Genomic DNA, 17,807 nt, shown 5'->3' on the forward strand with positions numbered 1-17,807 from the left:
ATATCGCATACTTAGTCACTGTTCACTTCTCTGCATTGGGGACAACAGCTCAAGGATTTACAGCTGATGTGACAAGGTTGTCACTGGAAATTGTATTACAGCATATGGTAACCTAGATGAGTAGCTTGCAGCTCTTAATGGGTAACAGGTTATCCAATTTGGATACTTGCTGTCATCATGATTGTAGCTGACAGACACAAGTTGTGACCAAAAATCAGCAGTTTTGAGACTCTTTTAAACAACACCATTGAGCATTACAAGAGAAGGAAGGTAATTGTTAAAATAATCACTCATCACATAATGTTTGAAACATTGAAATAACAAAAAAAAAAAAATAAATAATAAGAAACACCCATTTACTAAGTGGGTGGGGCAGGGGGGGACTATTATACCAAAGTACCTAACCTACTGAGAACAAAGTGTAAATATTTCTCACTTCATTCATGAAACAATATATTTTACAGTGATTGATTATTTTATGTGAAAGTCTAAATAAATTGTAATAGGGCTCGATAAATGAATGAATTCAAATTTGTTACACTCTTGAATCTTTAAACAGTAAGCATAGATGTAGTATCATTTGAAATATTGTGCTTGTTAAAATACAAGTGCAACAAACAATAAAGTATCAATGTACAAGATGATTTTGAAGCAGAAATGATTTATAAGTTAGTAGGTAGAGTAAATCATGATTCTCAGACAACTTAAGGAACAAAATATAGGAATCCTTTCTTCTAAGGTAAAAAACAAATTCATATGGCTTAACTCAATGTCCTGATGGATAATATGACTGTTCTGTTGGCAACATTCAGTTTATATTCTACAACAAAATATTTAACTTCTCTGACAAAAGTCTTCACAATTAAGAAACAAGGGTGCTGAAAAGTTCCTGGCTTTGAGTAAAAGAAAATACAGAAGGTCAGCTAATTATTCCCCTCTCAGATTCACACACTTATTGTAGCAGTCCTTCAGTTTTTCTAAGCCCTGTAAAAGAACTCGGAAGGTTGGGCCTTCAACCAAGCCTTTCACGATACCCTTAAAGCCAGGAACTTTTCAAACCTCACTCATAATTTCTTAAATATTCAAAAACTAAAAGAAAATGACTGGTTGTGTCTTTGCTTTGCTGAGCCTTGTAGAGGTGAGGTGTTCAACAAACAGAAAGTATGACCTGGTTTTGATTGACAGTTATAGCCATCTCACTTCATATGTACTACAAAAACTTGGAGAAAAGCAGCAATGTCATACAATTTCATTCAATGAGGCCTAGAACCAATGTAAGAAATTATTCTTAGCCTTCGAATTAACCATCTGAGAAAAAAACATGATAAATGAACAACTTTATGTGTGCACTACTTATGATCAGAGCTGTTTAGAAGTGAATTTGGTATTATAGTTAGCTGAAATTTTAGTTGTAAATATGAATTAAACGACTGAGCAGTTATTTCAGTAAATTATTTAAGAACCATTAAAACCATGAATGATCTCCAGGGAAAAGGCTGTATAAAGATATTATGGTTGAATGCAAAAATATTTTGACAATATTTAAATAATCCTTTTTAACATTATATTTCAATGGTGTTACTTAGTTTTCTACTGTTTGAATTAAAATGTTTGAAGAAGAAAAAAAATTATATTGTTTTGAAAATAGAAATTTAAACAAACAAATAATAATTCCCACTGACACACTTATCTCTATACTAAATAGGAGAAAGAAAAAAATAAATTTTAAATGTAAAAGTAAAAATAAGATGAAAACAGACCTGCTGGCTGGTAAGTTTAGAAATCACAAGCTAAAATACTAAATTATATCGTCCAGCAAAGCAACTCCCCTGAACATAACAACTATATAAGGTAATGAAGCCAGATCAACAATACAGACTGTCAGCCAACCCTAAGAAGCAGGATTAAAGCCAGCTGTAATAACAGAGTCTAATATATACTTATTATAGAGGAAGAAATACTAACTACAACATATATAATCCGTCTACACCTGAAAGGATTCGGCCAGGCAGTTTAGTCAGTGCAATTCTAGTGCACAGTTGGCATTAGATGTAATTAATCCATGCATCAGTGCTGACTGTAATGATTTCTCTCAAGTGATAGGGGTCAGTCAAAGGGGAAGGGGTGGAGAGAAAGGAAGAAAATGAAGACAAAATGAAGAAAGTAAAAAAAAATAATAAAATGCTATGCACTAGGCTGACACTAGAGTTCCATGAGATAAGGAAATTAGTCAGACTAGAGTTATGTCAAAGAAACGGACATTCAGTGAAGTTCTAACCAAAAATTACAGGCAACTTGCCACTTGAACAACTGAAAGGTTTACAAATTCAAACTTTTGTTCCTTCCTGGTTCATATTTCTTTGTTGAGTTCTGCTGAACAAATCAGTATTCAAGCATTGCCAAAAGACTTCCTATGTTGTTGTAAGGAACCATTTGGAAAGACGGTTGAAGAAGAAAAATAAGTAAAAAAACATGCTAAGCTAACAAGTAGCAATAACTATCATTGATATTTCATTTGAGGCTAGCTGGGTCAGACATTGTTTGACTAACCACATCTGTCACCTCACTAACTGTACAACAAATTGAATAGCATAAGTTGTATGACTGGATGGAAATATCTATCTTGATCGATAATCAATAGAGATATGAAGTTTATAGAAAGAAACTGAGCTACAACTGATATTTCATCAATTCCCTTAAAACAGCCACGAAAGACTATCATTAACATAAAACTCAACTGATGAGTTTTTCTTGCTTGGTGCTTGAAACATTTGACTAATTTTAAGGCAAATGAAATAGAATCTGTAAATAATAAGCAACCATGAAATTTCACTGACTTTCATTGTTAATCAGAAGACACTAATTGATAACTAAATCAAATATGACACAACTAAATGACTAATCCAGCAGGTACAATCTTTACAGGAGTTAAAGGAAAAACTTATGTAAATAATCTCAGAATCAGGAGTGAAAGTAATATGTTAAAAACTGTGTAACTGGAGTCATTGATAGGCTGCAGAAATCAAGGCACATGCACTGTGGACTTTTCACAAATTGGTATTAATGTTCCAATACTGGCTATCAAGCTGTGGAACAAACAAAAAGGAAAAAATAGGTTAAGGGTCATTGTGGAAAGAAGGTTATAATGGTATGCAATGCCTTTACCTGTTAAGTATTTTGCTAACACAGCCATGCGACACTTGTAGTTGTCGGCTGATTTCACATGGACGGACACCTTGAAGAGCAAGCTGCAGAATCTGAACTCTCAAATGGTCAGGTAGAGGGCGCCCATTAGTGAATTCACGACCATACTGATTGATGTTTCGACCACCTGTTAATTAGCAATAGAAAGAAAAAAAGATGCACATTTTAAATCAGCTGCTTCATTCAGGGATTATGAAAAAAAAGTAAAGAAAAAATGTTTAACATCATCATTAATTTGAAGGTAGTTAGTTAATTACTTAAAGATGGTCAACACACAAAGAAACAACAGCAAGTTATGTTATTAAATGACCAATCATGGAAGATGGCTTAGGTGATTAGATGCTTCAAGAGGTTTCAGATGTGTCTATCTGAAATCTTTAGATCAGTTGTTATCTATGAGAAATAGGCATTGTTGATGGTTAAGTAAACTGCACATAGTAAGTCAGTAACAAAATAATATTAGAAGAGAGAGAAATTGGATAGAATTGAAGAGGTAAAGATAAAGACTAAAAGATGACAGAGACCGATAGAACCCTTGAGTATTCAGATTACTATCAAATATAATGCTTGTTTAATCACACTGTTTTTAATTAATCATGCATTATGTTGTAGCTTTGAGAGATATTTGATGATGTGATTGCTTATTTTTAAAATGACATTGTAGGATAGAAATGAGAGACTGGATCTGGCTGGTGTGAACATAAAACAGGTAGAATATCTGGGCCAGATACGACTGGTTTAAATGTTAAAGGGCTAAAATAGCTGTAAGCCTAAAACTCTTGCCTTGGTGTTGGTTGAGATTATCAAATATTTAAAAAAAGTTCCATGGTCATTGTCAAGTGTTTAACTTGCTATATTCATAGTTAGGCGAGTTAGACAAGGTAGGTAAATCAACTTAACCATCCCACCAACACAGGCAAATACATAGATATGTATGAGTGCATATATTTGCATGATCTTGGAATTTAGGTTTGGAATTTTTTGCCTAAGAATAAGAGATAGGTATGTCGTATATATATATATATATATATATATATATATATATATATATATATATATATATAAAGCAGACTGACAAGCAGATGAACAAACAAAACTTTTAACATTGTCTTAATGCTCCTTGTCTCTGTCTGTCTGTCTCTCTGTGACTGAGCAAGTGAATAGACATGTAACTCTCACAATAACAAAGACATACAAAAGAGAATTAGCAAAGAGGAGTGGCTATGAGAAGAGAAATGTGTTGCCAAAAATATGTAAGGAAAACTATAAAAATAAAAGAAAGGTCAGAGAAAGTTAGAATAGAAAAAGACAGTAAAGAGTAGATAGTTTTAAAATGAAGCAGAAAGATATAAAAACTGCTGCCAATAACATACATCATAAAATGGTAAATAACAGTTTTACATCAAAATTGAAATAGTTAAGATGATTGACATATACCAATTTAAAAAGGAGCTGGAATAATTAGTAGATCGAAGAATAATTGAAGCAATGAGTGGTCAAAGGAATAGTCTTAAGTGAGGTAAGGCTAAAAAAAAAACCCAGTTATATTCTGACATATAACATTTCAAATAATAATAATAATATTCAATATTTCTTTAAAATATATTGCTCTTTATTTTATTTTGTTTTGTTCTCCTCTTTTTTATGAGCATATTATTATAAAGTGAAAATTTTGGCAAATTTCCACCCTGCTGATGTCAAAGAGATTTCTATCAGGGTAGAAAGTTGAGCAATGTCATCAGGCTGTGGTAGATTTCAGAGTTTTCAACATGGGAAGTTTAAGAAATGTATTCTCTCTATTGTTATAATTCAGTGTTTTACCAATGTGGTCAGGTTTCAATATATAATGCAGGGTAATGATTGGAAGGTATGATCAGATGGTGTTAAAAGTGATTATAAAGGGTAGAAAGTCTGGAAATGTGATTAGGCTTTGATAGACTTTTGAGTATTAAAAGTAGCAGATTATGTAATAGTAAAGCTGTCACAGACAGCAAAGTGTGACCAAGCTGTGGAGGTTCATTATTAAAATATTTCATATATATATATATATATATATATATATATATATATACACATACATTAAAAGATCTCATTAAATGCTAATATATATATATATATATATATATATATATATATATATATATATATATATATATAATGTATTTCTTATTGAAAAGAAAACTTAAAAATAAAAATATATCAGACATTAGAGAATTAAGGTATAAATCAAATTAGCAACTGATTTAGGTGTTAGCAAGCAAAATGTAAGGTAGTGAGAAATGAATCCCTGCATACACTTCACTGATGTAATATCTCTCTGGAGACTAATAAACTTCTGGATGTTCAAGCAATATGTTTGACAGTAGTAAATGTAACAGAGAAAAGATACTATATGCTATACACAAGAAGACCAATTAACACTGAAGGATCATTCTATTACATTCAATTGGGCCTATCATTTAAGTTAGGTACTTAGATTACACCAAGAATCTGACCATGTACACACAGACCCTATTCTAATCTGAGTATAGAAATTATATAATAACAAGGATAAAATGTCTCGGGAAAAGAAAAAAAAATTTAAATAATTGTTATAATTATTAATAAACAAATTAATAAATAAATAGGAAAGTAAAAACAAAATATGAAACAAGTAAGAAAAGCTAGAATGATAGAGGTTTCTGCTGAATGTTAGACTTAATGGATATTCATAACAGAAAGTAACATAACAGAATAAGCATATTCAGATATATGAGTAACCCATTTTGAAATCAGTATTATTTTCCAGATGACACAATCATCATCATTAGTATAATGCTGCACAAAGTCACAGAAATGTATCTGCCAGCACTCAACCACGCAGAGAACTTCTGTTTCATATATTCTCTTGACTCTATATATCTTTTATCATGTTTCAGTCACTAGACTGCAGCCATGCTGGGGCACTGCTTTGCAAAATTTTAGTTGAACAAATCAGCTCCACTAGTTATTTTTTTAAACCTGGCACTTATTCTGTTGGTCTTTTTGACAAAACCACTAAGTTATGGGGATGTAAGCACACCAACACTTGTTGTCAAGTGGTGCTGGGAAACAAGCAAACACACACACACAACGGGCTTCTTTCATTCAATCTACCAAATCCACTCACAAGATTTTGGTCAGTTCGGGGCTATAGAAGAAGACACCTGTGCAAGTTGCCATGCAATGGTACTCTAATCCAGAACCATGTGATTGGAAAACAAACTTCTTGTTGATTTTGAAGCTTTGGGCTGCTAACTTTAATCAGACAATTAAAACACGACATAAAAGTAAGCGTTATTACACACACACAGAGTATGTACTTATCCACCTATCATGAGTACAAGATCTGCAAAGTTAGCATCATCACAATTATATGTCTGCTTTTCCATGCTGGCATGGATCATTATCAGTCTGAATGAGACATTATTTGGACTTACTTTTCTCCTAGATGAGCTGGGGACTACATCACACCTTTTCATTATATACCAATACTATTTTTGTTACTCAGTTATCATACGTGATATCTCTACTGTTACAAAGGCAACAAATAGATTCAACATTCACATATATCATAGGGCTGTGCAACAATTCCATTCTACATAAGATTCTCTTTCCTGATTCCATAGAAATTATTTCACTTTGACCATGTCAATACACAAATCAATTTGAAACCAAATAACTCAGTTTTTAATCAGATACTTTATTAAACATAATCTCATCACCCCAAAATAAACATTCATTATATCATTTTGCTTTCATCATAGAAGAATTCAATCTTCATTTATATGCTTTCAAAAAATTTTGTAAATTGTTAGAAAAAATTTACGCATAAAAGCACTTTCAATTTTTAAATCCTAAGACATAGTTTTTTTGTTTTTAATTTTCAATTTTTTTTTTCTCTTACTAATTAAAAATCTTCAAATATTGTAGAAAATATTTTTCCCCACCTATTTTAGGTTAAACATGTCAGTCTTAAAACATACTGTCTTGCTTGATGAAAATTCAAATATATACATATAATCATTTAGATGTCACCTAAACAATTTTTTCTTTAAATTATATTTTATTAAATTAGAGATAAACTGATTCAGTTCAGTTATCAATATTACAAATAAATTTACTGAAATTTCACCACAAACTAACATAAGTTTAACAACTACAACGTCAGCCTCTGGCATAAACTTTTAGTAAAACAAAATTTGATATGTAAATACGAGTAGGAGTGAGAGAGAGATTCATGCTTTGTTCCTTGTTTTCCCTTCCAGTCCACCACAAGAAGGGGGTATTTTCTTATATCTACTTATTGTAATTTTTTTTTTTCTTTTTAAAGACAGCCAAGTATTTTTTGAATAATAGAATATAAATTCATTGGATTCAGCAGTGCAAGAAAATTTAGAATTTAAAGATATGAAACAATATTTCAAATGTTTGTAAGTTAAGGTTGTTATTTAAGCAGTCAATATTCTGGGAAATTAAGAGAATCTGGAAAAAGTACTAAAAAAGTAAATTTATTTCAACTAATTTCTGTTTATGAAACTAAAAAAAACTAATTCTAATTTTTTTAAAACAAAAAAAATTCACTAGATTTTTCTAAAATTTCAGATTAATAGTTAGTAAATTATTTTGTGATTGAATATCCTTTAATTACATCCATAAGTTTGCACACAAATTGATTAGTGAAATGTTTCAGCTTTATATTATTAATTAATGATAATCTAATTAGACAGTTAAAATGATAGAGATCAATAAAGTTATGTAATGTTACAGTGGGGAAGAAAAGAAGAGAAATTAAAAATAAAGTCAACAACAATTTTAAAAAAATATTATAAGGTTTCAATATCTAAGAGGCTAAACAAAATGAATAAAAAAAAAACAAAATAAAAAAAACATAAAAAATGGATTCCCCAGGGGATTTTCATGTACCTTCGTCATTTGAGAAATCAACTGAGTTGTTGTTAGGACGGCCAGCATCTAGAAAGCCATGTGCTGCCACAAGGGTGGCATCATCCCTGGCCACATCCAAGGCAATACGTCTACCTGAGGGGGTCCAGTAGCTGGAGGCTGGTGAGGAGCTTGATGATGATGTAGTGGTGGTGGTGGTAGTGGTGGTAGTGGTGGAACAGGAAGGTTTCACAGCAGTCACACTTCTTTGTCTGGAGGGGCGGCCTGCTAAAATAATTGATTACAGTAACTAAGTGGTTAGGGCTATAGTAGCTGGTTTCACAGTGAGAGGACATAGGAAACCTACTACTAAGGACAACAGTTTTAAAACAATTTATTAGGATCTAGTCAAATTACTATAATCATTATTGTTGTTGTTGTTATCATTAGCATTATTATTATTATTAAACTACCCTTCATACTAATAGCATTGTTATCAAACCTTTGTAAATCTTACTTTGAGAATAATTTTTAAAATATCTTTTCGCAAGCTTTAAATGCAACTTAATAACTAAAGAAATAATAAAATAAATAAAATAAAATAAAAATGGTTAAGAGTAAGGATTTAAAAGGTGAGAGGGTATTTATTTTGATATCACAATTCTAGTACACAACACTCTTTCAAAACAACAACTGTACACAATGTTTGTGCTCTGTACAACAAAATCTGTCTGCATATATAAACAGCATGAATTTCGCAGGGAGTCATGTGTACATAAATTTATCTAGCAGTAACACACTAAGGAATTCAATCAGAGTGTAATAATACAATAAGAAAAACAAAACAAATTACCAATTGTCATTAAAAGTTAAGCTAAAACATAGAGCTCCAGCATAGGAGAGAGAGAGAGAGAGAGAGAGAGAGAGAGACATATTTTCATAGCAATGCAAAGATAGTTGTATCACTTTGATTACACAATGGTAGAACATTCTCTTTAGTTTGCTTCAAAAATATCTCAAAGGAATATACAGTGCCATGGAAATTCATAGCAAAGTAATGATATTTTTGTTAAAGAATGAAAACCAGGTATTAGAAATAGTAGTTCACAAAGTACTAGTTTTCTGGCTTAAATTTTAGTCTTAACCAGTTTATGACAGACTGCCAAAAGTTCTGAGAAGGTTACAAAATGTGGGAGCATTTCAATCCTATTTGTAATTAGTCATATAAGATAACTGTATACCAATAACCAGATGATTGGATGTTTTTCTTTTTTTTTTTTAACTTTCACTCATAGAAAGGAGAGAAATTGTCACTGAAGCAGGAAACCTTGGTTGAAGAGGGTTTGAAATTAGAGATTGAACAAATGTTATACAGAATTGGAATGATGTTGGGATCTAGAACTTGAACCAGCCTTCTTGATGATGGAAGTTTTCTGATATACCAGCTAGACAAACAATGTATTCTCAGCACAGTAAACAATTATTTGAAATACTTTATCACAGCTAAGAACTGAAAATTCAGAAGTATTTCCAAATGTTTTCTGAGTCAATTTAAACACACACACACACACACATGCGAAGTTTCAGTACATTCAGTGTCTTTATTTCATTTATTTCAATCCACCACATAATTTTTTATTTAGTGGCTAAAAGTTGTATTTGGAATTATTTTATTAACTAAATTACAAGGAATAGTATTGAATACCAAGTTTTTAGTTGTTTAGAAATAAGAACGTGTTTCATGAGATATACAGTAAATAGGATTATGGACGCTCTGCCAAATAATATATTCAGCATTTATACCCCTTTGTCATTCTCATATTTAAATTTTTTTTTTCTTTCTAGATTTCTAATTAAATTTCCTCAACGAACAGTCCAGAGAAAAAGAAGAAAAAAAAAAGAAAAAATAACAACAAAAAAGATAATATTAAAACTGTAAAAAAAAATCAACAAAACAACAACAATCAACATAAAACTAATTCTTTAGTAAATTCAAGCATTTTAAAAAACATAATCATGGTTTTTTTAATTCATGTGGTTTCAATTATTTGTCAGTACAGTTCCCACTTGCTAACTACATACTTCAAAAAAAGTACAAAACAAAAACAAACAAAAAAACTGATAAAAGATACAAACAAAAGAACAACAAACAACAACTATTGAATGAAACATCAACACAAGTTTCACCATTACAAAAATAATTATGGTATGTTATATGACAAATAAGAGAACTAGTATGTTAGTATGGATTCCTTTAGGAGTTGGGTTCTTAGTAAATAACTAACATAAATCCAAGCTGGTTTTATATATTCTTATTTTATTTACAATTTTTTTTTTCTTAGATACAGGTGTGGATTTTACAACTGGAAGTTCTCTTTTCTATTTGTAAGACTGCCATCTTTTTTCCAATCTTATTCTCTGTGCAGGAGACATGTTAGCACATTGTGTACACATTTGCAGCTTCCATCAGATTAATCAGTGACTGATCACATGTCAACATGTCGGGAATAAAAGAATTAAAAAACATTTCTGATCTTAATGATGCAAGAAAAAAAAAAACAAAAAAAAAACATGGTCTTCAATTCAATTCAACTTTTGTAGTGAGGCTTGGATAACTTAGTAATATTTAACAACACTTTAACTTAAAAATCCATACCCATCATCACTATACTTACACACACGCACACACACATATATATATATATACACACACGTGTATACAATTAGACATAGAAATACTGCTGCTGAGTTTAGTGCTCCACACAGATTATCATAACAGAGTCTGCTTCCAGTATAATGGTTTGGTTACTACTGTACTCAGTAGTAGTACCAGTTATGATATACAGAGAAATTGTAGTATAAATTACGATAAACAGAAGTTTATATCATATGTTCTTATATACATGTCACTGCTGTGGTAGCTTGGAACTCTGCACATATGATTTCTGTAACAAAACATTTATAAAGTGTTTCCTTAATGATCCGTTGGGGTTAAGCATCCAATGTACACAGTTCCAAACAATCACAATAGTGAAATGCATTTAGTAACAAATTATATAAACTTGCATTTGTCATAATTTCTCATATATACATATGATCTTACTCGCTGTGGGGGCAGTTAGCTCCCCTGTTAGTACAGGGATTTGTGCTTCTTTACAGCCGAGAAGGATTTTTACCTCTTATTTCTAGCAATGTAGGTGCTACTCTGAACTGTCAGTCACAATTAGTGACAACTGAATTCTTCCTTTTTGGTTTTATATTGCTTATAGTTATCTTCATTATATATATATATATATATATATATATATATATATATATATATATACATGAGCCTGGTGTTGCCATCCGGTTTCACCAGTCCTCAGTCAAATTGTCCAACCCATGCTAGCATGGAAAGTGGACATTAAACGATGATGATGATGATGATATATGCAATCAAATATCGAACAGTGAGAATGAGTGCTCAACACTACATTGGTGGATATCAATATTCTTCATTTGTAGCAAACAATGGTTTCATGTAGAAGGAATTTATTAACAGTTATTGAGCATGCCACACAGAAACATTGGTACTCATCTCCCATTTGGATAAGAATGGATACATAGAGCTTGACATCGCCTTCTAGCTTGCCAGCTCTTGTCAAACCATCCAACCGATGACAGCATAGAAAGAGGACATTAAATAATGATAATATATTATATATAAGACATTAAATATATAAGACATTAAAACTGCACCACTATATTCATGATAAAGAAGTAGAGAGGTATCAGCACATTTTATGCATAAAGCATTATAATATGCTAGAATAGAACAAAATATGTAGTGTCAAAAACCCTATTAGTTGATGGGCTAATATTTTTCCATATATCTAACAATTACAGAAGATATCTCACACATGGTTCTGCTTCATTGAACACCATCATCATAGGTATATGCTAACTGTAACATTCCAGATTTGGAACAAATGGATGCCCAAGTATATACACAAAAATGTGTATGCAGACAAAGAGAACTGCTTAGATATACAAATTAACAATTAAAGCCGCTTCAAATTCACAAGAAATGGTTTGGTTATATATATACATACCTACATGAATGTGTGTATGCATGTGCTCTTATACACTATAAGCTCCAGTGCAGGGAGATATACATTTTGCTTCAGTAAACAAGAAGCATTGTCAAGTTTCACTGAAGCAGTGGAAAAATATTGCTTCAAATATATAACATTCGAGTACTATAAAGACACAAGATTGCTCAAAGCATAGTGATTATGTATAAAACATATATTTAGTGACTGTTAAGTGACATGAAAGTGTTTTGAATTATCAATCCTCTTTCTTCTACTGGTATCACTGATACAATGACTATAAGCTACATTAACATCTTATACACATAAAACATCATAGGCGCACACACAAACCAAGTATTTACGTGCATGCTTATATGCATGTGTGTGTGTGTATACACAAAACTGCTGAATCACTAGAGGTGATAAATTACAGGATTCAATACAAATGTGGACTATTCTTTGGTACATTAAAACTGAAAGACAACAACTTCCAATACTCAGATAACATTAAGACAAGCAGTTTCTTCAAAGTATCATTTCATATTTCAAAACATATTCAAACAGTGAGTGTTTCAAAAGAAATGTTGGCTCAGTTTAACAGCTGATGACCAGAAACAAGTAACTCTGAGTACTGGATAATGGAGGCTTTCAGTTATAATGCACACACACACACACACACACACACATATATACACATATATACATACATATATATATACATACATATACATATATATATGCATATATATACATCATCATCATCATCATCATCATCATCATCATCGTTTAACATCCATTTTTCATGCTGGCATGGGTTGGACGGTTCGACTGGAGTCTGGGAAGCCAGGAGACTGCACCAAGCCCCATCTGATCTGGCACCGTTTCTACAGCTGGATGCCGTTCCAAACGCCAACCACTCCAAGAGTGTAGTGGGTGCTTTTCACATGCCACTGGCACAGGGGCCAGAGGGGCTGGCATTGGCCACAATTGGATGGTGCTCTTTACGCGCAACCAGCACGGGGGTCACAACTACAATTTCTATTTGGTTGTAATTTGATTTGATTTTGATATTGATGTACTTGACTCAATAGGTCTCCTCAAACACGGCATGTCACCCGACAATCTAAGGTACTTTTGAGTGGGCTGGTTATGCAACACTGGGGTAGGTTACAGCTGTGAACTCACTTTATTTGTCGGGTCTTCCCAGTCACAGCATACCTCCAGAGATATACATACATACATATACATGCATACATACACATACATATATATACATATTTATACATACATATATATATACACAAACACACACGCACACACACACACATATATATATATATATATATATATATATATATATATATATAAGTGAGAGTGTGGCTGCATGGTAAGAAGTTTGCTTTCCAACCACATGGCTCTGGATTCAGTCCCACTGGATGGCACCATGGGAAAGTGTCTTCAACTATAGCCTGAGCCAACCAAAGCCTTGTGAATGGATTTGGTAGACAGAAACTGAAAGAAGCCTACTCTGTGTGTGTGTGTGTGTGTTTGTGTGTGTGTGTGTGTGTAAGCACACACACACACACATAAATACATACACACAAAGACAAGGGCAGGTTTTCCAATCAAAAATGATGTATAAACATCAACTGAATGACCTACACATTGAATCAGCATGCAAACTGGCTGAATATTCCACAGACTCAGGTACCCTTAACTTAATTCACTGGTAGAATCAGCATGACACTATGTCAAAGTTGCTAAACCTTTGAATTAGAAGTACAGTCCATCCTCTGAGCTTCAGCACCATTTCTGTACACAGAAATTTGCTCACAAGATTTGGACTGATTCGATGTTAAGATAAAAAGATATTTGTCCAAGATGCCATGCAATGGAATTGAACTCAGAGCTTTATTGTTTTGAAGCAAGTGTTTTAACCATTCCACCATGTATATGAAAATGCACTTGTGCATATCTATTAAAACAGTGAGTCTAACACTAGACATTTTGTTTCAGCTACAGACAAGCTAGTAAAACATCTTGTTCCTTGTATAGTGGAAGATGGGCAAAAATATAGCTGGACATACCAATAAAGCAAGGAGTAAGTATGGCGGTTTTGGTGTTGGTGGTGACGGCTGTACACAGAGATAGAGTATGGGTGGTGGTGGTGGTGGTGAAGATACTAACAACCGGAGGTTTCTTATGGCTTTGAAATGGAGGCAGGTAGGGGATGAGGCAGTAAAATGGTATCAAAGCCCCACCCAGTACACACACACACAATAACATGAAGGTAGACACATACATTTATTCATGTAGACAATACAAACATATGCACATACACAAACACACACACGCAAGCATACAGCTTGTATTGGATATGAATAAACAAGCAGAAATAATAAACCAGCAAAAGCACAACCCTCCATGCAGCTTTCTGTTAGCTTATGTAATACACACACACACACATACACACACACACACACACACAAAGAGGATTAGATTGCCAATCTTCAATCCACTGCAAGACAAAGGCCTCAGCATGTTGTCTTCACCAACCACTATATAATATGGAGGCTGTGAATCTGAGCTTGAGATCATACTGGTTTGATGAGCCTACTTTGTCACAGTGGCCCAACATGGCTTGGCAGAGGGGGCAATATAATATATATATATATATATATATATATATAAGTATACTTGTCATATTAAATGCAGAGCAGACTCCCTGCTATTCTACTAAAAGAAAAAAAACACAAAACAGAAAGCATAACCATTTGTGTTTATTCATACACTCGTTAGATAAATATTTTCATCAACATGCACAAACCAAGGGGACTAAAACAGAAGAAATGACTAAACAATGATAAGAAATGGGTTAACCATGTGTAAAGGTAATTTTTATGCAGTCATTGAAGCTAATGTGTGAAATCATATGACAGTTCTTGAAACTTTCATAATCAAAAGAAGAACTGATAGTGAAGTTAAGATATGGCAATACAGTTTGTTTTTATAGATTAATAAGCTAATGATATACTACATGTTAACAACAAGGATAAATACAACTAACATAAATCAACCATCTGTTCATTTAACCATAACTGTACACAAAATGGTGAAAAATATATTAGGAAATTTACCCCCCCCCCCCCCACTCTTTTAAAATATTATTAAAGGGCTGTGACATTGGGAATTTAGGTGCTATTTTTGGCTTTCATTTTCTTTTTTTCTTTTTTTTTTGCATTTTGTTGTTATTGTTTAATCAAGAATTAAAATTAAATAGAAGTGAGAAAATGCTTTTGATTGTAAATGAATTCTTTGTGCTACGATACATTCTTTAAAGATTGAGTCATTCAAGAAAACAACTTACCAAGCGGAAAAGATCGAAAGAAATTACAGAAGAAGACACCTTACTGACTAAGTCACTAATCAAGACATTAGTTACATATATTATAAGCAAAGGTTAACAAAGCAAAAAAGAATGAACTAAATCTTGCAAAAGAACAAAATCAAACAAAATGGTACCAACATAGGAATTAGTCTATCTTCATTAGTATGCTGGAATTGTCAAATTAATCAGTGATTATAACTTGGAGAAGAACCTATTAAACTATCTTACTAAATTAAAGTTACACACTCTGTAGTTAAGTTTGCAAAATTGTCCAAGACATAAGACTCGCAGAAATCTTTGCTGTACAATCAGAAATTGGTCTTTCAATAAAAAGACACAAAATGCAATCTAACCGACAGCTTTAAAGTTAATGCCAGCTTTGTGCTACATTAAGTCATTAGACAAACACTAATACAAAATTAATTTTCAGGTGAGAAGGAATTTAATTTAAACTTCACTTGGTTATTATCTTTATTTTTATTACATTCAGTTTATTCTCTGTTTAACCCTGAAAAAAGTTATAAAGTTAAACTTGAAGGTGAATTCACCTGGAAAAAAAAGGTTCACACATAACTTTTCAGTTGAAGCAAGCAATGACAATCTGAGTTGGATATTTGTTTATATGAGATTTTTAGCAGAGGTTGAGAACAAGACAATATAATAAAACAGACATGAAATCTGAGAATTTTATGAGTTGTTGCAGGAAGCTCATAGAATCAGTATCACCAAATGGTTGAGAAGTTTATTTCTCCATCTTGAGGTCAGCTTGATTCTACAAAGTGGCATCTTTGGCAAATGCCTTTTACCATAGCTTTAAGTCAACTCATATCTTGTGAGAGAAAATGGGTAGTCAGAAATTGTATGGAAGCCCATTGAAGGGATTGTAGCTGTAATTCAAAGAGCTAACCACGTCACACTATTATGATTTTTGGCTGAGAATTACATTAAAAGTACATATGTGCATGTGATATGCAGCCACCTTATATGCTAATCTAGTGAGCTTGGAAGTTTCATTTGATTGAACAACCAAAAACTTATGGTCAGAAATTCTGACTCTGGTCCATTTAGTGAGAAGATGACATTCACATGTGGCAAAAGTACTTGCAACGTGAGAGGGATAATTCCAGTTGGTATTCAAAGCAGGGCCTCAAGGCTGATGACTAAGGACCAAAACAATATAAGGATTTCTTACACAGGAACAAAGTTTCTAGTAGAAACAAGAAAGGAAGTGAGAGTACAAGGCATTCATGCTTTCCTCTCAAAATTTAATGATGTAAGATAGATAACTAGAACCAGGAGCTGAAACTGTGTGGCGGATTCTATCTCAACTTTGTGGCACTTCACTCAATTGAGATAACATAATGTAAGTAAAACTTATCTGAAGTAATGAAATCCAAAAGTGTATGGTGAATACATGCCAGAAGTGATGACACAGGGAGTGTTTTATTGTTGCTGATTAATGATTTTAAGATAAACAATCTGTAGAGCAGTAGTGAAATAGTTTGGTAAACCAATCTTATATACAGCTAGACAGTATTAAGTTAATTCAGAAAACCAAATATGGCCTTAAGTATTTATTGTACGACTTGCTTTATTAAGTAAACCAAATAGACTGGATTAAAGAACTGACTTTGTTAGATTACTCTGATAATATCTGATTTCAAATATACACAATGTTGAATCGTTATAGCAGTCACAAAATCTTAAACACAACAATTTCATTGATCAGAGCAACTCTATTCAAAGGGCAAACTGTACAAATGGAACAGATATAAGGAGTATGACGATGCATGCTAGTGAGACATAGATCACTATAAAAAGGACTTGAGATAATAACTGGGGGGATCACAAGTAAGTTGAGAAAGTTGCTGGGCATTAGATAATAATGTGTGCAGGAGAGGTAGCTGCTCTGTTATAGATATGTGATGAAAATGAATGGTATGTGTTGGGTGAGAAAATGCTACGAAGTTAACAGTTGAAGGCATCTTTGATAAAGGAACCACAAGGAAAGTATGGAACAAATGTTGAGGCCAGATTTAAGTATATTTAATTTCACACCACAGATAATAGGCGGATTGAGAAAGAAAAAAATATCATAGCAAAACTTGTCAACCCATAGCAAGATTAAAAAACAGACCATTATTATTATCATTGAAGGCGGTAAGCTAGCAGAATCATTCACATGCAGGGCTAAATGCTTAGCAGCTTTTTGTCCAGGTTTACATTCTGAGTTCAAATTC

The 17,807-nt window shown here is 32.6% G+C and overlaps 1 protein-coding gene across 18 annotated transcripts in view; it reads right to left on the reverse strand.

The window, feature by feature from the left end:
• LOC106867580 (uncharacterized) overlaps positions 1–17,807 on the reverse strand; it is a 486,010-nt gene that overhangs the window by 21,913 nt on the left and 446,290 nt on the right. For 10 of the 18 annotated variants that reach the window (XM_089357550.1, XM_089357561.1, XM_089357549.1 and 7 more), the window contains 2 exons: positions 8,149–8,391; positions 3,166–3,331 (listed from right to left, as the gene is read on the reverse strand). In XM_089357550.1, coding sequence (XP_089213676.1) covers positions 3,166–3,331; positions 8,149–8,391 — 409 coding nt within the window. Of the gene's footprint in view, positions 1–3,165; positions 3,332–8,148; positions 8,395–17,807 lie in introns of all 18 variants that reach the window. The other 8 variants (XM_089357544.1, XM_089357543.1, XM_089357555.1 and 5 more) reach the window with 2 other exon arrangements.

Source organism: Octopus bimaculoides, chromosome 9 (genome assembly GCF_046866305.1).
Source record: "Octopus bimaculoides isolate indiv1 chromosome 9, ASM4686630v1, whole genome shotgun sequence".
Taxonomy (NCBI): domain Eukaryota; kingdom Metazoa; phylum Mollusca; class Cephalopoda; order Octopoda; family Octopodidae; genus Octopus; species Octopus bimaculoides.